Raw genomic sequence first — 27411 nt, forward strand, 5'->3', positions numbered from 1 at the left:
CGCTGCGGCCGCCTCCATCCTTGGTCCATTTGCCTCCCTCGCCTCTCCCTCCCACCTGTCAGCCTCCACCTGAGAAGCCGCTGGCAACTACAAGCCCCAGAGTGCACCGCGCGAAGACGCGCAGCGCCCGGCATGCGTCCTCCCCGCCTCTGCTCGGCCGCCATAGGGCGATTGGCAGCTAGCGTGCGGATTGGTTGGAAGGGGTGGGCTCGACCCTTGTCGGAGGCTGAGCCCAAGATGGCGGCGTCTGAGGCGACTGGCCGGTACAGGAGCAGCATGAGCAAAAGCAAGGACCCTTCCGGCCTGCTCATCTCCGTCATCAGGTAGCGGGGCTGGCTTCTCTCCCCAGGGCTTGAGGGGAGTGGGGGGGCCGCCCCGCCCCTCCCCCTCCCCTTCGCTGCTGCACTTGAAAGCCCCCCAAAGGGGCCTGCGCGTGAGGGAGAGATGCTCGGTGGGGTGTGTGTGTCCGTGGCGGAGGCAGGAGAGCCAGCTGGGCCTTGGCAATGGCATTTGTGGGTGCCCGGCCCCTTCATGGGTGTGTGTGTCGTGGGTGCTCGGGCACCCCAGGGAGTTGGCACCTGTGGGGTCAGAGTGTGTGCCTCTGAGAGGAGGAAGTGTGTCTGTGAGAGACAGTGAGATTGGGATGGGTTAATGCGTGTATGTGTGACAGAGAGTGTTTGTGTGTTTGTGTGTGTTTGAGGAAGAATGTGCCTTTGTGTCTCAGAGGGTGTGAGTGTGTGTGTGAAAGAGAGAGAGAGATTGTGAGGGATTAATGTCTGTAAGTGTGACAGAAAGAGAGAGAGTGAGAGAGTGTCAAGAGCAGGCATAGGCAAACTCGGCCCTCCAGATGTTTTGGGACTACAACTCCCGTCATACCTAGCTAACAGGTCCTGTGGTCAGGGATGATGGGAACGGTAAACATCTGGAGGGCCGAGGTTGCCTATGCCTGGTCAAGAGAGTTTGTATGAGGGAGAGAGAGAAGGAGCGAGTGTGTTTGTTTGTATGTGTGTGTGTGTGTGTGTGAGAGAGAGAGAGATTGTGAGAACAAGGGGAGGGGCAGATGTGTGTGTCAGAGGGAGATTGTGTGTGTGCGAGAGAGTGTAGGTCTGTGAGGAACATAGCTGCCAAGTTTTCCCTTTTCTCGCGGGGAAGCCTATTCAGCATAAGGGAATTCCCCTTAAAAAAGGGAGAACTTGGCAGCTATGGTGAGGAACTGTATGTGATGGAGAGTGTCAGTTCCAAAGACACAATGATCCCCGGAAACCCTTGCATTATTGGGGTTCTCCCCCTTTAACTCTGCTCTAGAGATACCTGGGTCTGGCATTTGTCACCGAAACCTGGTTTGATGAGTATATTTGTGTTACCGTCTCCCAAATGTGACCACCTGGTTGGTTGTTGTTGTTGTTGTTGTTGTTGTTACATACAGTGGAACCTTGGTTGTTGAATGTAATCTGTTCCGGAAGACCGTTCAACAACCGAGGCGCAATTGCCAGTCAGCAAAATCCATTGAAAAAATGGAGAAATGCGCCTCAGAAACTGTTCGACTTCTGAAGCGCGTTTGAAAACAGAAGCATTCGCTTCCGGGGTGTTGGCATTCGAAAGCTGAAATGTCCGACTTCTGAAGCGTTTGACAACCGAGGTTTCACTGTATTTATTTATATCCCACCTTTTCCCCTGACAGGGACTCAAGGCGGCTTTCAGATAAAAATAAGAACTGCTAAAAACCTGAGGAAACAATAATTAAAAACAATTAAACATGGCTACAATTTAAACTGTATATATCTATGTAAAACCTATTAAAACAATACAGAAAATTACAATAGAAACAACACCACACCAACTCCTTCATTAAAAACAGTCAGTTTTCAAAAGCCTGTTGAAACAAGAAGGTCTTCTTAAGCTGCCAGTGGAAAGATAACAAGGAAGGAGCCAGTGTGGCTTCTGTAGGGAGGGAGTTCCAACATGTGGGAGCAGACACTGAGAAGGCAGGTGGGGTGGGAAGCTGCCTAATACAGAATCAGGCCATTAGTCCACCTTGCTCAATATTGTTTGCACTGACTGGCAGCGGCTCATTCTTTCAGGCAGAAGACATTCCCAGCCCTACCTGGAGATGCCACTGGGGATTGAACTGGGATCCACCCACATGTAAGGGCACTGAGCTACCGCCCCTTCCCCAAGTAAAACAGCTAAGCAAATATAAGTCATGTTTGATATGATGTCATTTAACATGGTTTTAGGAGCATAGGCCCTGTGCTGAAACCAGCAGTCCATCTTGAACAGTATTGTTTACACTGAGCGGCTCTCCAAGCTTTCAGACAGGGAGTCTTACCTGGCCCTACCTGGAGATGCCAAGGATTGAACTTAAGAAATACTGGGCCCTTATCCAGTGTTGGTCCAGAAGTTGCTTGACTACAACTCCCCTTCGTTGCTGGCCATTTGCCTTGCTGGCTAGGGTTGGTGGGAATTGGTGGAAGATGTTCCTACCATTGATCAGATACTCTGCCCAACAATTGGCCACTTGAGCAGCTCTACCTAGATTTTTTGTTTTTTTGGGGGGGGGGTGTCTCAGAAAAGGGTGGTGCAGTTGTCCGCTCTGTTCTAGCAGTATTTCTACTTGGTGGAAGTGAAGCCTTATGCCCACAGGAAAGTGTAATATTAATGCCTAGACTAGGAGTTCATTGCAGAGGGGTTGGACTTCCTGCTTTGCAGGGGGTTGGACTAGATGACCCTTGGGATCCCTTCCAACTCTATATTTCTATGAGTCCAGGAAGAATAAGACAGTATTCATGATCCTCTTCCCTCCAGTTTATCTTTACAACAACCCTGTGAGGCAGGTTAGTTTGAAAGAGAGAGTGACTGTCCCAAGGTCACCCAGTAAGACTGACTGCATATTTGAACTTGGGTCTCTCCAGGCTTGTCTAATACTCTGTCTAGGTGCAGCAGGGCACATGTTGACTCTTCTGTGCTGGATTAAGGGGAAATTGTGTTAGATGCAACTACATCAAACACTTCAATTGTACAGATAAGTACTGTACCTGGAAAAGTACAGGGCTGTGTTAGCACCCCTCCTTGCCTGAGACTGTTTGTGTAGAAGTGAATGTTCCGAATCAAAATCAGAGTGGCTTTACATCTGCAGAGGTAAAAGAATCATAGAATCATAGACTTGGAAGAGACCACAAGGGCCATCCAGTCCAACCCCCCTGCCAATTAGGAAACACCATCAAAGCATTCCTGACAGATGGCTGTCAAGCCTCTGCTTAAAGACCTCCAAAGAAGGAGGCTCCACCACACTCCTTCGCAGCAAATTCCACTGGGCCCAAGACAGAACCCTGTGGCACCCCACTAGTCACTACTCTCCAGGATGAAGAGGAGCCATTGATGAGCACCCTTTGGGTTCGGTCAGTCAGCCAGTTACAAATCTACTGAATGGTAGCATTGTCTAGCCCGCATTTTACCAGCTTCTTTACAAGAATATCATGGGGCACCTTGCCAAGGCCCAGCTGGCTCTCCTGCCTCCGCCACGTTGGAAAGTGCATTTATTTCAGTAATACAATTTATTATTTATTATTTTTCTCTTAATTTTTACAAATGCTTTCTTTTGGAAATTCCACAGTAATAAAACAAATAGTTACAATCATACAAGAATAAACATAAATAAACATCGCTATTACATTTCATGAATTACATTCCATTTATAATTGACCCGCCTAATGACAAATAATTACAATTACAACATCTATCTCATATATTGGTTTCACCTTTTAAGTTGCATTACTGGAATAAATGCACTTTTTGACGATATTCTAATTTTCTGAGTTTCACCTGTATATGGGTCTGTCAGGCTTTCTTTTATCTATTTCTTTAGGCCCAGATTCAACTAAATAGGTGCATTAGCGGCAGCCAGTCCAACAAGTCCCACAAATGTAACTGGCCATTTTCCGCTTTTCTCTTCCTGTGCTCCCCCTACAAATTGGCTCAGGGGAGGGGATCAGGAGAACCCCCAGGACAGAGTGTAGGAGGAGGAGAGTAGATATTGTTCCATCTGGCAAGCGGAAATGCTTGCACTGTTGAATCCCACCCTCAATTACATTTATGAATCACTGTGAAATATCCTGAAACAATTTAATAAAACCATCAACAATAAAAACATATATAAAACAATTTCATATATATAAAAACAATTTCATATCCAGTACAGTTATTGATGAGATTAAATGGTCCTCTTTGAGGGAAGCTGATATTAGTTGATTTAATCTGTGCTGCCTACAGCTTTTCCGTAGGCTGGCTGGAGCCTTCCCACATTGTTACTTTCTGAAATCAGCCTTTCCCCAATGTTGTTTTTTGGTAGTGTTCCAATTTGTTGTCCCTGCCCACTTTTGGAGTATTGTAACTTTCCATCTGGGGTGGCGCGGTGGTCTAAACCACTGAGCCTAGGGCTTTCCGATCGGAAGATTGGTGGTTCGAATCCCCATGACAAGGTGAGCTCCCGTTGCTCGGTTCCAGCTCCTGCCCACCTAGCAGTTCAAAAGCACGTCAAAGTGCAAGTACCGTAGATAAATACGGTAGGTACCGCTCCGTCGGGAAGGTAAACGGGATTTCTGTGCACTGCTCTGCTTTCGCCAGAAGCAGCTTAGTCATGCTGGCCACATGACCCGGAAAAACTGTCTGCGGACAAACGCCGGCTCCCTCGGCCTGTAAAGCAAGATGAGCGCCGCAACCCCAGAGTCGTTCGCGACTGGACTTAACTGTCAGGGGTCCTTTACCTTTACCTTCTTAACTTTCCATCTGCACTGTGTTGCTGTTGTGTTCACATTCCTTTCTAAAATACAGATAGATGGTATGGCACTTATGATCACACACTTGGTTGGAATAAATTCATGTGCCAGCCTATATTTATGCAGAATCTCTTATGAATGGGGATGGATTGGTGTAACATCTTTTTTTTGCACTTGTGAAGTTTCACTCTGTTTAATTTTGGAATGCAATAAAGTGGGAATCTTAAACTGATGTGGATAGGGTCCCCCTCCCCCACAATGCCTCCAAAATCATATCCCAGAGAGTTAAAAGGGTCTCCCACTCTCTGGAGCTTTTTTATAGGTTAGGTGGGGATCTGGAGAAGCAGAAGGAGTGTGTCTGTTGTGTAAATGGAGCTGCAGCATTGGATACATTCCTCTGCCTCCACAAGATGATATCACCTGAACTAACTTTAATCAGTGAGGCCATACAAGTGAAAAAAACATTCCTGGGGTGAACGCTTTATTCTGCAATAACTTGGTATATCATCTTATCAAGTGATACAAATAACTTTGCTGTTCATCATTAGATTTTATTATTTAAGTTTTATTTAGCCATATTGTGTTTTAAAGAAGGACTGCATGAGAGCCAGAGCTCACACAAGCCCTTTTTTCCAAGGAGACCAGGGTGCTGCTTGCAGTTACCTTGTTTTATTCTCACAGCAATGGTCAGACGGTGATTTGTGAACTGCATAAATGGATAAGGTTACAGGTAGGTAGCCGTGTTGGTCTGGATCGAAGTAAAATAAAAAAAATTCCTTCAGTAGCACCTTAAAGACCAACTAAGTTTTTATTTTGGTATGAGCTTTCGTGTGCATGCACACGACTGTATCTGAAGAAGTGTGCATGCACACGAAAGCTCATACCAAAATAAAAACTTAGTTGGTCTTTAAGGTGCTACTGAAGGAATTTTTTTTATAAATGGATAAATTACCTTGTATTTTGCCAACCCTCCGGAATGTGGGGTTGAGAGACCTAATCTAAGGTAGTTCATTTATGTAGTAAATGTAAGTTAGAAGATTATACAACAGAGCTGTTAATGAAAACTGATCTCATGAGTTCTGACATTTAGGATACAAAAGAAATCGATTGAAATAGTTCTTGTGTGGGCACTGGGAGCTTGCTCCTGCCGTGTTTGCTATCAAGGCATTGCGGTGCTGAGCTACAATATGAGGTTTTGAAAGTAAAACTGACTGGAAATGAAAGGTGACCTATTAATTTTATTGTCCAAGCTGACTGCAAAAAGTAAATGGCACAAAGGAAATTAAAGTGGATGCACTTTTAGCAGAAGCTTGGGTTTTAAAAAAGAAAAGAAAGACTGCACCATTTTTTCCTTCCTATTCTGAAATTCTGAAAAAAGGGTGTTCTCAATCATGATTGGATTTCTGGTGGAGTTGAATGAATTTATTTGCCGCTGAGGGCCTTAGTGAAATCGAACATATTCTGGAGACTTGAGGATGACGTATCTTTTGCTAAACTTTACTGCAAATTGGATTCATAGATGTGGCTAGACTGCTGGTGAGGCAACCAGCCAAGCAACATACAACACCTCTGGTCTAAAACATCTGCACTGGCTGCCCGTATGCTACTGCATCAGGATCAAGCTTCTTATGTTGATATACACAGTCTTGAGCAACTTGGGTCCAGGTTACCTTATGTACCCTGAGCCCTTATATCCCACCTTGATTGCAGAGATAATCCAGAGGAGCGCTATTAGTTGTCATCAGTGTTATAGAGGCTTGAATGGTCTCAGCTAGAAGTTAGGCATTTGGTGTGGAAAACTGTTCCAGCAGAGATTCAGCACATATCCTTACTTTTGACTTTCAGGCGTCTCTTGACCTTTTTATGCCAGCAGGCCTTTACAGTTGTTTAATATTTAATTTATTGATTAACCAGTCACTTTAATTAGTATTTGCATTATTTTTAATGGTGTTTTTATTGTTACACTCTACCCTAGTATTTTATGATATGACAGTATAGAAATAGCTAGTAGCTAAATGAATGAATGAATGAATGAAGAAGTGTGCATGCACATGAAAGCTCATACCAATAACAAACTTAGTTGGTCTCTAAGGTGCTACTGGAAGGATTTTTTTTATTTTGAATGAATGATGCCACTGCTTCTTCAAATAGGCCCATTACTTTTGACTTTATTGCCTAGCATTTCATTCAGGAAAACCACTAATGACTTTTTTTTTGGAAACCATAATAGGGTATTTTCCGTAGCTGAGACTTTTAAGTCAGAAGTGTCTCCTGCTTTTTGGTCCAAGGGCTACATGCATCAATCTCCAGCCCCCCCTGGGACCTCATTCCAATCCATAATCCTTCGTGCACGCAGGCACTCACAGCAGCACCTCACCTCCCATAGCTGATCTGTACTGATCAGCTGAGGAGGGGGTTATTGTCCCACTCCACTAATTAAATAATCAACTTGATCTGTATCCCTACTGGGGTGCTGGGCTGGCAGAGAGGTGTACATATTTATTTATTTATTTCTACTACCAAAAATGGTGGGGGCTAGGGAGGACAGAAAAAAATGCTTGGGGGGGGGGGATCAGCTCAGCTTCCAGGACTGATGTTTAACCTCCCCTGCTTTAAATTATTTCAGATAGTGCAGGCCCTTTTTTAGTGGACAGAACTTCTGAATAGACAGAGATTCTTGCAGATGTGCCACTTGTCAAGTCCCAAGGAGGATATACGGTAGTCATGCTACTCTTAAAAGAAATAGCAAGTGTGGCAGAAGTAAGGGGGAGAAAGAAAGTCATCTCACTTTAACAATAAGAATAACCCATCAAAAAGATAAATAATATATCATTCTGAATGTAAACATATATATTACCATAAGCTCTCCATAAGTCCAAATAGGAAATTGACAATGCATTCAAATAAAATCAGGTAAAAATTTCAGACTATTGAGGAATGGATAGTGGGTGTTTGTCTTTCCAACCTTGAACTTTGTATAGATCTTTTTGCAGCAATAAAAACTTACCAGATCCATTTTTGTTGTCCATTCCTTAGTCCCCTCATCACAAGAATCCACAAATATCAAAGTTAATATGGACAACAATTTCTGACCAAACAAGCAGCACCAGAAGACATATCCACCTCATAAGCCTCTTCTTCATGTCATTCTTAGTGGATGCTCTACTACTTAAACATCTTGCCATCCTAATTGGCTTGAGATGGTTTAACACTCTGGTAAGCAAAAAAGGCTCAGGAAAGAGGTGTGTCTCTTCCTACCCAGTCAGCTTTGGATAAGAACTGAAACAGGTGCCCCCACCCCAATCTTTCTGCAGAGAAGTAAGACTCCTTCTCTTTGCCCAGTCCTTCAGCAGACACAGAGGGTTTGATGGGAAGGCTGCCTGAGGCTGCCGTGGGTTTAGTGCCTTTATTTTGCCTAGCTGTCTAGATCCATCATTCTGTGTCACTTGCAAAACTAATGTATGGGAAAATAGAAAATCATAGACCTCCTGTCTTTAAAGTGTTGCCATGAATTAGGAAAAAAATGCATCTTTTCCTTAGCAATGTTTATAGACTGCTTTCCTTTTCTAGTTTATCTCCCTAGTTGTAATGTGCTAGTGAATAATCCACTAACCATTTCTTAGGTATCTGTTAAAGTACCGTATCAACATTTCTTCAGGGTTTTTTAATGCACCAGTTTACAGTGAAATAAAAGTGCACTAGGTATAGTTTTAAAAGCATGGTTGACAACTACCTAATGGATGTAAAAATTCTAAAGGCCGTAATTGTAGCTGCTGTCTAAAAACCTCTTGGTGGACTGAATGTTTGAGATGCAACTCAATCTGTATTTGTATCTTTAAAACGTAGTGTCCTGGGTGGAGAAATCCAGCCAACTGGTGAAGGACAAACTGGACAAACTGTTTATGTGCTTCTATTGATTTCTTTCTCTCCCCTCCTCCTTCTCCTAACCTTTTGTTTTGCCCATACAGTACTTGGTTGGAACGGCTTTTGTATTCTGAAACAAGCTATCTGGCATTTAGCAAATGCTATATCTTGGTGAGAGCTTGTCAGAATTTTTTTAATTGGTGAATGTATCTGCCTTTATTTATTGTTAGGATTTTTGTTATCTAGTTCAGGCTGCAGTCCTATGCACGCTTACTTGGAAGTAAGCCTCACTGAATACTGTGGGACTTCTGAGTAAACTTGCGTAACGCTGGACTCGTAAGGATTTCTTTAAAAATGACAACCCCACCAACCTTCTATCTTAAAGGCCTCCTTTAATTGGGAAAACAAAGTTTGGTTGTTACGTAATGAGACTGTTTTTGTCATTGGGACACACTCTGAATGTCAGGAAGGATTATCTAGTTTTTGTATGTGGTTATGCTTTGTTTCTTCAATAAAGTTCGAATTTCAGAAAGGAAATACAGTGGTACCTCGGGTTACAAATGCTTCAGGTTACAAATGCTTCAGGTTACAAACTCTGCTAACCCAGAAATAGTACCTCAGGTTAAGAACTTTGCTTCAGGATGAGAACAGAAATCGTGTTTTGGCGGCGCGGCGGCGGCAGCAGGAGCCCCCATTAGCTAAAGTGGTGTTTCAGGTTAAGAACAGTTTCAGGTTAAGAACGGACCTCCGGAACAAATTAAGTTCTTAACCAGAGGTACCACTGTAGGGAAATAGTATAGAAAGGTATCCACTAATACTGAAATGCACACTTAACATGAGAGCAAATCCTGCTGAACTAATTTGGACTTACAGTACTAGTAAGTAATGAGTGAGTTTATGTTTACTGTACACACACACACACACACACACACACACACACACGGTGTGTGTGTGTGTGTAAATACTGAAGGAGAAGGTAGTCATAGTTTACAAATACTGATGGATGTTCTTATCTTATAGGATAGTGAAAGTAGTACAGTAGAGGCCCAGTTCACTAGGCTAAACCATGGCTGAGCATGAGTGCATGAGTATGCAGGGATGCACAGGAAAAAATGCAGCTTCTTTGTTCCTAGTTCATTTCTGCTGCCACCTCACTACCCCACACTAAGTCATAGTTTGGCTTACTGTTGCATCTTAAGCTGGGCTGATAGTTTGTCTTGCTCTAGAAAAAGCATGAGCCATAACCCAGGCTTGTTCTTGGCTTACCAGTTACCACTTGAGGTTAGTCTGTGGGAAATAAACCATGCATCCAGGTTGGGACCTAACACTTAAGCTACATACACCATGACAGTTCTTGGTGGCGGCAGCAGGAGCAGAAGAATAAGGCAGCCATGCCCCCCCCCCCGTGAGTGCCCATGTGTTCATACTTAGCCTTGGTTTGGTTTAGCATAAGGTCTGAAACAGCCCAGTGATTTCAAACTACCAGGAACATTTACTAAGAGGTACTAGCAAGGCAGTTGAATTAAATGTGTTTTGATAAGGCGCAAGCTCTCATCTACTCCAAGATCATCTAGTCCAACCCCTGCAATTCAGGAATCTTTTGCCCAATGTGGGGCTTGAACCCTCAAACCTGAGATTAAGAGTCCCATGCTGCTCCAAAAGCACATTGTTAACTCACTCTTTGGCTTGCCTGTTTGTGCTTGGTGTGGTGTGGCAGTATGATTAAAGATGCAAGCTAAGCAATCTCTGGTTCAGATATGTCAACCATGAATTCATGTGGTAGCCTTATGGTGAGCTACGGTACTATTTCTCATCACTAGCACCCCCCCCCCCAAAAAATCTGGCCTGCCTTTGTAAGGAATGGGGAGAGAATGCTTGTGAATGTACTATGCAAATGCTTAGTAATTTGGTTTTAGAATAGCAGTACAGTGGAACCTTGTGTTACGTACCGTCCTCGCGAACGCTATGGGTTACGAGCTCTGCAAACCTGGAAGTAGATGCCTCTTGTTGTGAACTTTGCCCCGGGATGCGAGCAGAAGTTGTGTGCCGGCAGCGCAGCAGCAGCAGGAGGCACCATTAGCGAAAGTGTGCCTCATGTTACAAACGGTTTCGGGTTACAAACGGACCTCCGGAACGAATTAAGTTCGTACCCGGAGGTACCACTGTAATACAATTCGAGTGTTCTGTGTACCTCATCTTAATTTGGATAACAGTCGTATCTTATCATTCCAATATTGTTGGGGTAAGGATATTTTGGAAGCTGAGGCTGAAGGAAGAGGGGTTTTCCTGAGGTACCTTGTTGAGTCTGTGGTTAAGCTGGGTTTGCTTTGCTCAGAGCAGCAAACAAGCATAGTTAGTGTCTTATAATAGAACTAAAAATTCAAGTCCATCTCTACTGGCAAATCAGCTTCTCCCATTGAGCCTGATGCAAAGAACTGAGAGCTTCCTAGTTTGGCAGTGTGATAAGAGTTGACAGCACATTCTCCTTTCTGAGAATTAGAGCTGTATCACAAATTCCACTGAGGGAAGGATTTTAGTTGTGTCTGGGCACTTGTCAGTTCTTGCTGTTGATATCCCTTGTTCCCACAGTCCATCTCTATTAACAGGTACAAACTGATATACCTTCCAGCAAATGGCTGGTTCCCCAGGTGCATATTTTATCTCCCATATATTTTAATCTGTAGCCTTTTCAGCTCCCCTTTTTTGTTCCACATGTCCTGCTTTCTAAATAGGTGTGCTCAGCGAAATTGAAGAAATAATGAGATAATGCATTTTAGGTTAAATCACTAAATATCCCTATTTCATTTATCTTGAGTATATTTTAGCTTATCCCCCCGCCAATTTGTGTAATTGCTTCAATGGGATTTCAGAATGTATTATCAGATATCTATTTTGAGGTTAAGTACTGCCAGAAGCTGTAGATAATTTCATATGGGAGTTGTCCTTAAAAATAACTTTTCAATTATAACATTCAAATAAGATTTCTTACATTCTGAAAGCAGTGAACACACAAACCTCTGAACACTTACTAGAATATACTCCGTGTCCAAACCTGGGCTTTATATAACATTTATTTATTATTTATTAGAGAATGTTTAATTACCAAGGTTTCTATCTAAGCAGTGCACATAAAAATTAAAAAGCATGCAGTGGAAAACCTGTGGCGATGCTACTCTTTTTGGATGCAAACCAGTGGCTGTTGTCAGTGATGACTGGTGATCAAATACACTTTTATTGTTTTGGGTTGACAGCGTGAAATGCAGCCCTGGTCCCTAGACATATATAAGCTGAGATAAAGATTTTGGAAGGCTTGTTGAAAGAGGAGTGTCTTTTTCAGAGGCCAATGACAATAGAGAAGGAACAGTGTTTTCCTAGTTTTCCTTTCTATTCAACTCACTTCACACATTCTCATTCAGCACAGCTTTAGCATAGTGAATGTGCTATGGTACGTAACTCCTTATGTATGTTTTAATAAATTTCTTTTTTATAGATAAGCTAAAGGTGGATCTTCATCCTTTTAAAATGAACTGCTAGATGGGCTTTGAAGGCTATCTCCCAAGAGAGGCCACCACAGAAAGAATCCTGTTCTGCTTCCTCTTGGATTTTACAGCGTGAATAAATGTTGCCTGAAGTAGACCTTTTTTAGATGATTCCAACAAACTTGTATGTGAAGTGATCCTTAGGACTACCTGATTAGGCAAAAGCTCCATCTAGTCCACTGTTCTTTATCTAACAGTTTCATCAGGTTTCCAGTTTTTTGTGCATGGCCAGAGAGCCTTGTCAGGCCCAGTATCTGAACTACGTACAGTAGTACTATAAATGCTCAGAATTATGTAACAAGGCAAAGAAAAATAAGCCCATTCAGATAATGTTGAAACATTTGTTCTCATGTGAAGTTGTTCAGATCTCTGTGCTTCTAATGCAAATGAAGCAACCCTGTCCATGATGGATCTTTCTGTTCTAAGCAAAAAAATGATTTTATGCAGATTAAACCATGAGCCAGAGTTCAGGTAGCACAGGAAAGAATTTAGCTGTAACTGCTTTGTGAATGGGACAGTCTTGGAGAATGAGGAATATCGTTTGTGGAATCAGAGACATAGGTACAGTACATTGCCTCTAGCCAAAAATGTATTTTCTCTAATGGCTATCTAACATGGCCAAAGGCATTTGCTGAAACCTTAGGTGTGTCTTTCTGGCAGAATAGTAAGGTTTGAAAAATACACATTCATGTTTAAAGTTGAACATTGAGCAGATTTAACTCAACAAAACAATGATATACCGTAGCTTGTAGAATAAATATATTTTAGCTGATATTTAAAATTGAACTTTAATGAAACTCTATGGTAAAATATGTGAAAACAAGTTAACAAAAAGCCTAAGGAATCATATTTCTCCCCAATTTTCCCATTTAGATGTGGAATGGAAAGGAAAAATATGGCACAAGGACAGATGACATCACATGTATGGCACATGTAGTCAGTCTGAGGATGCTTCTTTTATGTTCTTTGTGTGGTATCTTTCTCCACATGTAATTGTTGTGATGACAATCTTATGGCAGAAGTTCACTTCCAGTATGTGTTTTTTAGAGTAGCAGGTTGTCAGGGCTGGTGAATTATCAAATTGTTTTCTGATTGATTGCCTAATATTGCAGACTGGTGCAGTAATTATCTGTTGTTCCTCTACCACGCAATAGAGTGGAGTCTGTAGATTTTTCTTGTGAGGTCTTAATTCAGTGTTGCTTCTCTGCACTGCTATGAATTGGGGTTGTCAACTGATCAAATGTTTTAGTCGATTAAGTGCCGTGCTTTAACTCATTAATCAAAGTAAATATTGTATTACCTCAATGAAAGTGATATTTCTGAGGACATGCAATGAAGACAGCAGTTGCTTTCAAGTAAATAAAACTGACAAATTGTTTATTCCCAGGAAAATGAATCAATTCTGAGATGTATAAAAATGGTTCAGGGCAGCACTAAACTACCTTTAAAAAACACAACCCAGCTACCTTGTTTTGTGCAATCTAGTTTAGCAATTATGGTGCTGGAGGAGACTCTTGAGAGTCCCATGGACTGCAAGAAGATCAAACTTATCCATTCTTAAGGAAATCAGCCCTGAGTGCTCCCTGGAAGGACAGATCGTGAAGCTCAGGCTCCAATACTTTGGCCACCTCATGAGAAGAGAAGAATCCTTGGAAAAGACCCTGATGTTGGGAAAGATTGAGGGCACTAGGAGAAGGGGACGACAGAGGACGAGATGGTTGGACAGTGTTCTCGAAGCTACGAACATGAGTTTGACCAAACTGCGGGAGGCAGTGGAAGACAGGAGTGCCTTGCGTGCTATGGTCCATGGGGTCACGAAGAGTTGGACACGACTAAACGACTAAACAACAACAAACAAGTTTAGCAATCCAGTCCTTCTTGTGCTGCATCACAGCACTATTGCAGCGGGCAGAGCTGCTTCCATGGATTCAGGCCCAGCTCAATTTAGAGTTAATTGTGAGTGCTGGCTTAGCTAGGTAGTCTTTTTGTGAGCTTTGTTCAAGAATTGATCTAACCAGCCAGTGCTAGATCTACAGATTTTGCCATGGGACAATGGTCTGCGCTGCTGTCCCCACTCTCCCTAGTTATGAACTCCAGTCAGGGAATATGATGGTTATAGCCAATCTTCAGTAACTGAAGTTCACGATAAGGGCTGCTGTCCCCAATTCAATAAATAAAATTAATTGTATTAAAGCTGGCTTTTCAGCTATGCAGGATACACAAACACATAGAATCATATAATTGTAGAGTTGGAAGGGACCCCAAGCCTTATAGTTCAACCCACTGCTATGAAGCAATCACAGCTAAATGTTCCCTGACAGATGGCTACCACTCAACCTCTGTTTAAAAACCTCCAATGAAGGATAGTCCACCACCTTCAGAGGTAGTCCACAATAAAACATGCCATTCAAAACTAATAAAGGTGACCAAAAAGAAAATTAGAGGCTAACCAAGAAAAATATCATGGTTTTTTTTTAAAGTGCTGCCCAATTCCTTTGGGAGTCTCTCCATATTCTTCCTTTCTCAGCTTCCCGAGTGTGGTGATGGTACCATTCCCTGCCAGCAGCCCTACTGCTTAGCCCAATGGGAGTGTCTGACTTACTCCCAAGTAAGCCCGAGGGTAGCAAGGAACCTCCTCCTACAGCAGAGACCCACCCAAGGACACCCTTCCCCATATACTTGATTGGGTCTGGGAGTCCATGGAGCCTGCCCAGGGAGAGGTGTGGACTGGTGGGGGCACCTCCACCAGTGCAACTGAGCATGCTTCAGAGTGCTCCTTTCTGCCCGATCTGCATACCTCGCTCCTTTTAGCGGCTACACCGTTGAGGCAGGATGTATGGGGCAGTGTGCTCCTATCTTTTCTTCCTAGGACCCCTCGTCTGCCCTGCCTGCCTTCTACAGGGCTGTGGGAAGGGGGCTTCCAAGGACAAAATGTTCCCTCAGAGGCTCTAATGCTTGCTTCACTAGAAGAACAGGGGAGGGCAGTTTTACTGCCCCCCTCTAAACTTAAACCTGGAGCAGATGCCTCTTTTTGCCTCTGCTAGATCCAGACCTGTAATCAGCTCCTAATACAGTCATACTGGTACCTCAGTTTACGTCCGCTGCGGTTTGAGTACTCTTGGTTTGAATACTCCACGGACCCGGAAGTAAACACTTCCGGGTCCGTAGAGTACTCAAACCAAGAGTACTCAAACCACAGCGGACGTAAACTGAGGTATGACTGTACTAGGGGCTGATTACAGGTCTGCGGCGCGCACATGCGCAGAAGCGCTCTATTGGCGCTTCACGCACGCGCGGAAGCCTCGCTCCGTTTAGGTACATTTCTGGGAGCGAACAGCTCCCCAGAACCAATTGAGTACTTAAACTGAGGTACCACTGTAGTTTGAAATTCTTTGTTGTTGTTTAGTCGTTTAGTCGTGTCCAACTCTTCGTGACCCCATGGACCAGAGCACGCCAGGCACTCCTGTCTTGCACTGCCTCCCGCAGTTTGGTCAAACTCATGTTCGTAGCTTCGAGAACACTGTCCAACCATCTCATCCTCTGTCGTCCCCTTCTCCTTGTGCCCTCCATCTTTCCCAACATCAGGGTCTTTTCCAGGGAGTCTTCTCTTCTCATGAGGTGGCCAAAGTATTGGAGCCTCAGATTCACGAAATTCTTAGAAGAGTTAAAATTCTTAGAAGCCAATATTAGACTTTTTCAAAAAGTGCCAGTCACATAAAGTATCAAGCATTTTGCTTCTACATAAATTGATAGGCACTCAACCACCTGAGCTGTTTTTTAGAAGGGAGTGATTGCTCTCTATGGAAATGCTGGTTCAGTACATTTACCCTCATTTGTTATTTTAGGTGAATCTTCTTGTCACTAGTATTTTCTGTCATGGCAAAAAGCAGGGATGGAGAGTGAGGAATCATTTTTGTCGTTTTGCAACTTCCCTCTATTTGCATGAAGCACATAAGGCACATAACCTGGATCTCACCCATTCCTCCTTGATCTTACTTGGTAGCTGAAACCTAGAAACACCCTGTCCTGCCTTTTCAGCTTATTGTCAATTTCTTGGCCCTTAACGAAGCCCAAATGAAAGGTACACACTTTAATGCCTTAAAAAACAAAACAAAAAAACCTCTCAACCTTCTATTTCTTTGTTGCTGCTCAGCCTGGATGAGTAGCCAAGTGGGTAATTGCATGGCTGTTTGCATGTTCTCTTACACTCCCATTAAAAGTAACTTTGTGTTTTTAAAACATTGCATCTTACTGCAGTTCTTGAGTTGGCAGGCTTGTCCCCCTTTATTTATAAATGAATATATCATTTTTTTAAAAAAAAACTTTCACAGAAGAATACAATAAAATCACAGTAGTGCAGCCAAAATAAACATTTAAAACATAGGGTTGTTGTTGTTGTTTAGTCGTTTAGTCGTGTACGACTCTTCGTGACCCCATGGACCATAGCACGCCAGGCACTCCTGTCTTCCACTGCCTCCCGCAGTTTGGTCAAACTCATGTTCATAGCTTCGAGAACACTGTCCAACCATCTCGTCCTCTGTCGTCCCCTTCTCCTAGTGCCCTCCATCTTTCCCAACATCAAGGACTTTTCCAAGGATTCTTCTCTTCTCATGAGGTGGCCAAAGTATTGGAGCCTGAGCTTCACGATCTGTCCTTCCAGTGAGCACTCAGGGCTGATTTCCTTAAGAATGGATAGGTTTGATCTTCTTGCAGTCCCCTTCATGGATCACTGCCTTGTCGTGGCGAAGGGGCTTAAATAACTTAGAGAAGTTATGTTTTGACCAAACGTGATCCACCTGGAGAAGGAATTGGCAAGCCACTCCAGTATCTCTGCCAAGAAAACTCTATGGACAAAGACAACAGGCATATAAAAACATAGGGTTGAATCTAGCTAAATTCTGCTTGTAGGCCCATTGAAATTAATGAACCCAAGTTGGTCATTCTCATTAATTCCAATGGGTCTACTCTGACTAGTTTTGGATGCAACCCATATAGATTATCCAGTCTACACAATGGCAAAACAAGAGGTACTGTTGAGATTCCCTTGCACACTCATTCCCTGCACATCAGCAATTACCTAACTGGTATCTGAAGAAGTGTGCATGTACACACGAAAGCTCATACCAATGGCAAACTTAGTTGGTCTCTAACGCGCTACTGGAAGGATTTTTTATTTTATTTTCTTTCGACTACGTCAGACCAACATGGCTACCTACCTGTAACTAACTGGAGTGTGGGAGGAATGGTTTTGAGGGGAATCACTGTTGTAATGAAACGGGTTGACCCTTACCATTCCAGTTGCAACCCCTGAAATTACTGTTCCCCTCCACCTATGCTGCAGTTGGGCTTGAGAAAACTAATTTCAAGCCTAATTTCAGCAGAGTGGGTGGGAGACAGGGCGCTGCAAGTGTCAGGGAATGTCCCCCATGGGCTGGAGCAGGCTTCCCTAAACTAAGGCCCGGAGGCCGGATGCGGCCCGTGAGGCTCTTTTATGCGGCCCCCGGCCCCCTCCGTCGCCCACTGCTGCCACCTGCTCTTAACGGCGTGGCTGCCCACTTCCGGGTTGGCGGAGCGTCAAAAATAGCTCGTGTGCATGCACAAGGGTCATTTCCATTGTGCTTCTGAGTCGGAGGAGGCCAATGTGCATGTGCACAAGCTATTTCTGGTGTTCCGGTGACCCGGAAGTGCGCTGGAAATCATGTGTGCATGCGCATATGGGCGCACGCTCCTGCATGCTCCAGCCCACAGCGCGATTGGCGCTGGTGGCACCGGCCCTCGGCGACGTAAGTTTGGGGACCCCTGGGCTGGAGGGATCATGAAGGTTTGGAGGAAAGACCAAGAGTGGATTTTTGTGTGACAGGACTGTCAGCTTAGTTCTGATACTGAAAACAAATTCCTGGGCTTAATGGTGCCACCTCTGAACCACATGCTGGTGAGTTTTTTTGCAGGTTCTAGTAACGCCCCCCCCCATAGATCCCACAAGCCTGAAGGCTGCCCACCCTTTATCTAGGTAATTAATGCAGTACTGTATAGCTTGTTATTTTCTGAGGTGCGTGGTTGCCAGCAGATCAAGTTGAAACATACACCAGCTTTTTAATATTTATGTATTTATTATCCTGCCTTCTGTTTGCAGTAGTGTTTTCAGAAGTTTGAAAGCAGAAAAGTTTTGGGGTTTTTTTTGCTAGGGCAAACACTTCATTTCTCTCCCTCCCCACCTCCTTTGCAAACACTTTGTTGACTTTGCTCCAACAAACATTTTAATGGGACCACAGTGAGTGTTCAGATTCCCTTCATTTACTTTTCTGCAATCTCAGCAGGAATGTATGTAGAGTCCTGAGAATATTAAGTATCTCTTGCCTTCCTCTGAAGGAACATAATGTTTGGATTTGCTTAGGCACACCTGGTGATTTTTTTCGGAGGCTTTTTGCTAGACTCTGTCTGAAAAGAGCATGGTAACAGTCTGAATGTGAAGAAAAACATTTGTAATAATAATAATAATAATAATAATAATAATAATAATAATAATGTTTCCCAGCTAGATTGAGGGAGGATTTATATCATCGAGGAGACGAATAACTATTAATATGGAAAAAAATATTGTGGACTAATAAAAAGAGTCTTGTGAAAAAGGTTCGTAGTTCGTACAGTTTAAAGGATTCTATGGGGAGAAGAACTGGGCTTCAGTCCTATTGCCCAAGCTGCACACTTTCAATTCAAGGAAAGAGGCTGCAACAATGCAGTTGTTACCACTGCCTGATCCAAGTCTGTCCCCAGAAGCTTACTGTGTGGCTCTCAGGCTGAGAAAAGCCCTCTGCCTGGTCTATATATTAATGGTGCTAATGAGGAGATCCAGGATGCTGATGACACTACATAATCAGGAAACCAGAGGCCTCTGACTCACAACTTCCTCTTGCCAAAGAAAAGAGGAAAGTGTGTGTTTTTGTTGTATTCTTTTGGGGACTGTTCTACAGAATAATGACTGGAGGCCTTTCAGCTTCTACATATATTGAAGGCTTCCTCTCCCTTTATAACATATGCTACTATGAAATATTGCTTAATAGTCAGAAACCTGTTTGAAAGTGCCCTCCCTGTGTAAAAAAATGGGCACCCACAGTAGCGGAACGTTATTGACACTTTTTTCACAACTTTTTTACTTCCACTTTAAGTCTTGCTAAGACACAAAAGATGATTATCCAGATATGAGTGTCCTCCTATCATTTGGTCAGCATTTAGTGGCATGAGTTAATTAGTTATATATAAGTGTTTATTATTTTCTTGGTATTTTTAATGTTCTAAGTTCTCTGGTCAGTGCTTTCTTATGAATGTGATAGGTCCAAAGCCATCACTTTGGAAGAGAGGCTTGTGCACTTGAGTATTTCTGATTTGGGACTTATTATTAAGAAGGTCTTGCATTCTGCTCCTACTGTTCTTCTTCCCAGTGTCTGTACTGAAAGCTTTTGGGCACACTTGAGAAATAATTTCCTTCCTGTTTTCTCAACCATAAAATTATTATAGGCCCATTCCATTATAGGCCCATTCCATTTCTGCAGGTACTGTTACTTCCAAAAAAAAGGACTTATTATTTGACTGTAATTTATTCTCACTTTCTCCTGTGCTTCTTCACTGTCAGAGGTGAAATCTACACACATATAAACAACGTTGTGAAAATGCTTTTTTTTAAAAAAAACATTTGTGTGTTTTTTTTTGGGGGGGGGGGAAATACATTGAATTTGCCATAGCTCACTTTCGCCATCTAGTGTCTCATTTGTATATTGTACTTTACGACATGTTTAAAATGTTTTATTTGCAGCTGTATAGCTGAGTCCCTAGTCTTAGGTGGGCATAGTTTCAGTTGTTTCAACAAGTTCAGAATTGAAAGGCAAATTGCACAAGAATGGAGAGCTATGTTGACCTTCAGTGATTTTCCTTTCAAACCACTTGACCTATTGCTCAAAACTATCTGAGCAGACCTTGAAAAGGAAATAGACAAACACTTTTGCTTCCACACATAGGCTATTGGCAAGTCAGAAAGGTGAGAGCCAGGACTGTTCTGACATTCTATTAAAAAATAGTTGGAATAGCTGAGACCTGCTGCCACTGCTAGTTCCAAAAATTCAGGATTATAGTGAACTTTGGGGAGGGGAAAAATCATTATAGAGGTTTTAAAATAACGAGGTTCAATTTGAAAAAAACAACAACCAGTACAAGAGTCACTTAGGCACTCTGTATGTTGTTACATACAGTCAGTACCATGTAGGCAGCAAAAGCCTTCTGCTGTCTAGTCTTGTGACAAAATAAATATGCTGCCTATGTTCATTTTTTCTACTCAGAAACTATATTTGTTTTGAAAGTTCATGCCTAATAATTAAGCTGATGGGGACAGTCTTTAATGCTTTGAAACTAACCTGCATGGTAGCAATGAGACTGTTAGGGAGGAGCAGGCATGTGTGTGGGCTCTTAACATTTGCAATATATTTCTGCATGGCAAGAGAACGCCCCTAAATTTGTCTGATCAGCCCCACTTGCTCCAGAGTGAAAGTCTTTCTGCATGCTTGAATATAGGGTACAGATTCAGGCTTTCCTTTGTTCTCCCCTTTGTTTTCCCAGGATCTGATTATCTGTTGTACAATATGAACTCTTTGCTGGATATTGAGTCTTCCATTTCACATAATAGGGCTAATAAAACCCAGAAATCATGAGATGGAGTAGGATAAGAATGAATACATAAATTATAATAGGATGCACACAGGTGATGATGGTGGGAGGTCTTTTCAGATCCGATGAGTGCTGACCTCATTAGTCCTTTCTTACAATAGCTAATGAGGATTTTAAAGGACCTCTGGCTTATGCTGTGTGTGATGCTAGTGACAGGTCGTCTGCGTGCAGTTCTGTGATCTGAAAATAATATTCAGTGAATTATAAGGAACAATAAAGTAGTGGGAGCTTTCCAGGATGGAGGCCTTCTTTGTTGTGAAGCCATTTCTTCAATTGCTTTTTTTCTTCCTTTTTAAGGACTCTGTCCACCAGTGATGACGTTGAGGACAGGGAAAATGAGAAGGGGCGCCTGGAAGAAGCATACGAGAAGTGTGACCATGATTTGGATGAGCTGATTGTTCAGCACTACACTGAGCTTACTACTGCCATCCGCACCTACCAGAGCATCACGGAGCGCATCACCAACTCACGCAACAAGATCAAGCAGGTGAAGGGCTGTGCAATGCAAAAGAGAAAATGCTTTATTTCTGCCAATATGCATATGGTTTTCCCCACACAGTGCAAGCCTGGATTTAATTTACTTACCGTACTTATTTACCTGCTGTTCTGTTTTTACAAGTAACCAGAGTTATATGCACTACAAAAATCATGAAGCACTCCGTTAATCATAGTGAAATCAACACAATTCCCTATTCAGTTCAGGGGTGAGTCCCAATGCTTTGGTCTGCTTGCTTAAATAGGCTTGTTAAGCCCTAGAGGCTCACCCACCAGACTGACCAGATCTACCTTTCCTGGGTCTGATGTTATAAGTTGTCAGGTGCTGGAAAGTTTAACCAAGGGTAAACAGAAGAAGAATTGAGGGCATGCTCTTAAATGTACCCCTGATTCTTCCTTTACATCCCTGGCTTGTGTTTTTATATTGTAAACAGTCCCGTGATCTTCAAATGAAAGGTGGTATATAAATTTAATTAACAGCAGCAGCAGCACATTTCCTTTTCAGCCATGGCTTGAACTCATAAGAAACTGTACAGTGGTGCCTCGCTAGACGAAATTAATTCGTTCCACGGGTCTTTTCTTATAGCGAAAAATTCGTCTAGCGAATCCCATAGGAATGCATTGAATTTTTTTTTGAAATTTTTTTTGCCCATAGGAACGCATTAATTGAATTTCAATGCATTTCTATGGGAAACTGCGATTCGCTAGACGAATTTTGCGTAAAACGCATTCGTCTAGCGAGGCAACCTCCGCTCGAAAAATCCTTTCGTTAAGCGGAAATTTCGTTAAGCAGGGCATTCGTTAAGCGAGGCACCACTGTACCTGCAAAGGAAGAATAGCAAGCACACTTAAGTATTCTCCCAATTCTTTTGGTAATGTCATTGTGAATCAGGTGATTGACATGTAGGCAGCTCTGCGCACTTGTAAAAGGAGCCAACAGGAAGAAGCTCAGGATCTGGCCTGCTAGATGGATTCTGTTATCCAGCACTGCAATAAAGCATCAGGAGCTGCTGAACATTGCTTCATGTGGCAAACTACTTCTTATCTAGGACTGACTGTGCCCAGGCTGGATATCGGCCCTTCCTGGGTGGAAAGGAGTGTAAGACTGGTTATTGTCTCAGTGGTGCTTTGCTTGAGTGATAAGATCTTCTGTTTTGATCTTGCTCTTAGTTCCTCCTCCCTTGCCTGTTCTACTGGTTCTGCTTTCTGTATTGCCCCTTGATCCTGACTCTTGGCTTTTGTGGGTGTGGGCTGGTGGTGGAGGAGAAGCCAGAGAGCAGGAATTTCACTCACACAAGGGTTTTGTCGCAGTGTGAAATTTTACACTCAGAAAACCAACCTAAACACAAAACTCATCTCTAGAGTCAGTAGCAGGTCCAGTCCTTGAATAAAAAACCCAACAACAGCCTTCAGAGAGCAGAGAAGGCTTCTTGAACTTTTTTTTACTTGGCAACAGAAACTAGTTAGGGCCGACTTTCCTTGGGAGTGAATTCTATAAAGTAGGTGCTATGATAGAGAAGGCCCTTCTCCTCGCCATTGCAAATATTATTTGTGCGCAGAGCTTCTCCAGTGGATAATCACTGAACAAGGAATTTGAACTTCCTCTTTTCTTGCTAGCTGCTTGAAATACTTTAATGGTGTCTGAAGAAATTTTAGCTTGGTTATTGTTTCATAATTCATTTGAATTTAATGGTTAAGAATTATACTGAAAACATCAACATGGAACCGATCTGCATATCACAGGCATGTGTAAAAACCGGGCAGCGTTTTCTAAAATAGTACTTCCTATAGACCAGTGAGCAGTGCTTACGTTGGCTTAAGAGTTGTCAGGTGGTCTGTGGTTACTCAGTAGTGTGGGAAAGAGCCCGCACATATGTTGGAAGTTGCCCATTTCATTATTACTTTTTGTGTCCTTGGTTGAGCTTTGGAATTCATAAGAGGGAGGGAACCATACCTTGGTGTGCAAGAACATGTCTTGCATCTTTAAAGTTTTGGTTTTATTGCCTAATATTGATTTTAAAGGAGCACAGTTAGCATTGTTTGGGAAAGATCTCTCATTGAGCTCATTGTCCAGTAGCACCTTAGAGACCAACTAAATTTGTTCTTGGTACAGTATAAGCTTTCATGTGCATGTACACTTCTTCAGATACACTTCAGGACCCCTGGACGGTTAAGTCCAGTCAAAGGTGACTATGGGGTTGCAGCGCTTATCTCATTTTCAGGCTGAGGGAGCCATCGTTTGTCCACAGACAGCTTTCCAGGTTATGTGGTCACCATGACTAAAGCGCTTCTGGTGCAAAGGAACACCGTGAGAGAAACCAGAGCGCACAGCAACACTGTTTACCTTTCCGCTGCAGCGGGAAGTTTATATGCATGTTTGCCCAAATAGTTCAGGAGGCCTGACTTTTCAGCTCAGGCACATTATCATCCAGCTCTTCAACAACATGGTGGTGGCTTCTAGAATTGTAGAATTACTTCTTCAGCCTCAATAGGGCTTGTGAATAAAAATGTGACACTATTTGTTAAATAGTGATGGCAATATTTCTTCAGTCTTTCCTGGAAGCTTAGGGTGTCTGCATTTACATATATGTGCATCGGTTTCTGTGAACAAGAAATAGGATTGTGAGATTCCTGCGGAAAATCCATAGGATTGTGATATTCCTGCAGAAAATCCATCTGTTGCAGAAAGCAGATGGATGGGTATATACAGGTGTGCAGAATGGAGTGAACCCTGTCTGGAAGCATAGGCATGCATGGTGGAGTACCTGAGTAGGTAAAGGCTGGGCTGAGCGTATTATGCATAAAATGGAATGTCCTGCTTCCCAGGCAGAGAGGAGGGCGCCTTTCAAACTGCCAGTCTGTGAAGAGAAGGGCATCACTCCTCTGGAGACTGTGAATGGCAACCCTTTTGAACTTTAAAATTCATTTAGTATTTTCAAAGAGGAGTGAGGCTAGCCTGATCCCTTCCAAGGGTAGGAGTTCATTTCAGGGATTTATGTACAAAGCTCAGCTCTCTGTGAAGGCAGAGATCAATTACACGAAATTTGAAATAAACCATAGTCCAGGCTTACTCAATACAATTAAGCTCTGCACAGGTCAAAACCAAATGTATAGGCGTAGTGACCTTGAGATACCACCTTAAAAAAACCACAGAGGATGAAGGACCTTTTGGTATTTACTGTTCTTGATTAGATTCAGTCAACATGTATTGAAGGAGCTTTCCTTTAACCTCTTGGGAAGTGACAGTCAGCATACTAGGTCTGATTTCTTTTCCTCCCTCCATTTTCTTCCTGATTGTCCTGTTAAATTAGCAGTCTTACTGTTTTTGTGTCCCCTGTCTCGCCCTCGCAGCTATAAGGTGACAGATTTTATAGACCTGGAAAGACTTCTTCCATCATAATATATACTTGATTCAGACTTTTTTTGTCTGCCTTTGTCTTGGAGCGATTGGTTTGGGATTGAAAACAACTCTGATACAGCTTTTTCTTTCCTTTTGAATTTTCTTAGAATTGTACACTGCTTTATCACCCAAAGGTCATTGAGGCTTATTAATCTTTTCTTACATTATTAATTTGCTCATCAGCCTTGAGAGGTAGGTTAGTAGTTGTGTGTATGAGAGAGAGAGTTTCAAACCATGTCTCAAGAGCTAAAGGTTGATGCTTTGTTCAAAGCATTCTCTAGTCTCATGTCTAAGTTTTAGAACCAGGGTGGGGGGAAATGATCTGTGAACTGGTTAAATTCAGTGCTTTTTTTCCTGAGGGGACAGAGGTGTACACATACCCTAAACATTCTGTGAATCTAAGTTTGGCCTCATTGAGGGGCAGTATTTCAATATGAGTAAGAAAATTGTTGTTGTTTCGTCGTTTAGTTGTGTCCGACTCTTCGTGACCCCATGGACCATAGCACACCAGGTGTAAGAAAATTAGAGTACCCCTAAATATTTTTTTAAAGCACTGGTTAATTTGTTCAAAATATTGTTGTACTTTACTTTGCAATTATTATAACACCTGGCTTTCTTTTGAACAGAACTCGGCATTTTTTGATTAGGGACATGATCCCTCAGATCACCAAGGGCAACATCTGAGAAAGGTTGTGTTCTTATTCAGAATTTTCTCTTACTAGCAACAAGGATGCAAATAGCACAACACTCAGTGGAGGCTGGGCTACTAGGGCATAGCTCTCTCAAGAAGAATACCAAGCAATTTAAAAGAAAACATTTTCTCCAAAATCTCACAGCCACAAACTCTTTCCTACTCCACACACATTTTAATACTACATTTAACTCAGAGGAGCTCTGCAGACATTTTTGTCAGTCTACTGGTCTGCACCACCTAGACAATAATAATCCGAAAGTATGACAAAGAGGTCCTTCCCTGGTCAGAAAAAATGATGTGGAATTTGAGTGTTGGGATAGTTAGTTTTCCAGCCCTTGTTGTGAAGGTTCCTTCTCCCTCCTGTTGTTATGAGGGCAATTTCAACCTCTGTATGCTCAGAGCTTTTCCCTTGAAGACCATACCTCAAAACATATCAAACCACATTCTTTGTATCTAGCCACAAGAAGGGTGTGATTGCTACTTTAAGCAGCTTGTTTTTGATTAATATTTGTTAAGAACATTGGTGGCTGCTTTTCCTAGTCCACTTGATATCCCTTCACAGTTCCTAGTCCACTTGATATCCTTCCACACATACCAAAAGATTGGCCCCCACTGGTTTAAGCTTTCTTTCCATAAATGAGGCCACAGTTTGCACACCACTCAAAAGATTCATTGCAGTTGTGGAATTGGCACCTGAGTCTTGATAGATATGCATCGGCTAAGGTACAAAACTTTGAAGCCAGATTAGAAGAGAACATCCTCAACAGCTCTAAGGTTGATCTCTGGACCTGTTTCCCCTTTATGTGTTAGCATTGTGTGGGCATTTGGATTTAGCATTCTGTTACATATATGGGGCTTGTATGATTGGTGCTATAGTGGCATTCAGGGGTAGGGAACCTGTGGTCCTCTGGATGTTGCTGGGTTACAACACCCATCACCCCTGACCATTGGCCATGTTAGCAGGAGTTGGAGTCCAATAACATCTAGTTGGAGATTACTCACCCTTGCTGTAAAATCCAGGGGCTGGAATCCAAATAACTACTTCAGGAATGTTGAGTGGGATATGTGACTCTCCCAGCCCCAAGTTCGCTTTAGATAACAGTGTCCTCTGGCTAGCAACAATCTGGCTTTGCATGTTCCTGCAGTGTTAAAAGCAGCTGGCCATGTGGGATGGCTCACCTTTTGTGGGTATAAAACTACAGTGGTGCCTCAGGACAAGAACTTAATTCATTGTGAAGGTCCGTTCTTAACCTGAAACTGTTCTTAATATGAGGTACTATTTTAGCTAATGGGGCCTCCCGCTGTCGCTGCACGATTTCTGTTCTCACCCTGAAGCAAAGTTCTTAACCCGAGGTACTATTTCTGGGTTAGCGGAGTCTGTAACCTGAAGCGTCTGTAACTCGAGGTACCACTGTAGTACTGTAGAGTAGTTCTCTGGAAGTAGTGTAGTTATCTGGATCCTGGCCAATGCAAGGAAAAGCTCTGGCCTTTTGTTTTTATTGTTGGCCTTTTCCACTGAAAGCAAGCTACATTTTGCAGGCTTTCGCAGCAGCAGCAGCAGTGTGGAGGTGTACAAGAGCAGATTCCCTTAAAAGACATTTTTGTGCATCAACATGTCTCCATATTTGTGCTTCAACCTGTTTCATTTCCCGCCTACTGATAACAACCCCATTCGGGAGGTGTTGCTTGCCTGTCAGCCACCTGTTAAAGAGGAGGAAATATGCATTCTATGCAAGACCAGAAGGGGGAGAACTGGATTTTCTGAGTTAGAAGGAATTGGACACAATCCAACAAAAGTTAGGGAAATCAATTCCATTGCTTTCAGCTGGGCTTAGTACTAATTCTTACTGAGCTGTGTACGTTGTGTTGCTGCTACTTAATTAATATGTAAGAACTCTGCTTCTTTTCTTACATACACAACCAACCATC

General features: G+C 42.7%; 1 protein-coding gene across 1 annotated transcript in view; it reads left to right on the forward strand.

Moving 5' to 3' along the window:
* The first annotated feature begins 211 nt into the window (after window positions 1-211).
* Window positions 212-27411, forward strand: part of EXOC4 (exocyst complex component 4) — a 374045-nt gene continuing 346845 nt past the window's right edge. The window contains exons 1-2 of the mRNA XM_035126670.3: window positions 212-323; window positions 21191-21380. Of these exons, the coding sequence (XP_034982561.1) occupies window positions 238-323; window positions 21191-21380 (276 nt within the window). The 5' untranslated portion in view covers window positions 212-237. The remainder of the gene's footprint in view (window positions 324-21190; window positions 21381-27411) is intronic.

The sequence above is a fragment of the Zootoca vivipara genome, chromosome 9 (genome assembly GCF_965207765.1).
Source record: "Zootoca vivipara chromosome 9, rZooViv2.hap1.1, whole genome shotgun sequence".
Lineage (NCBI taxonomy): Eukaryota > Metazoa > Chordata > Lepidosauria > Squamata > Lacertidae > Zootoca > Zootoca vivipara.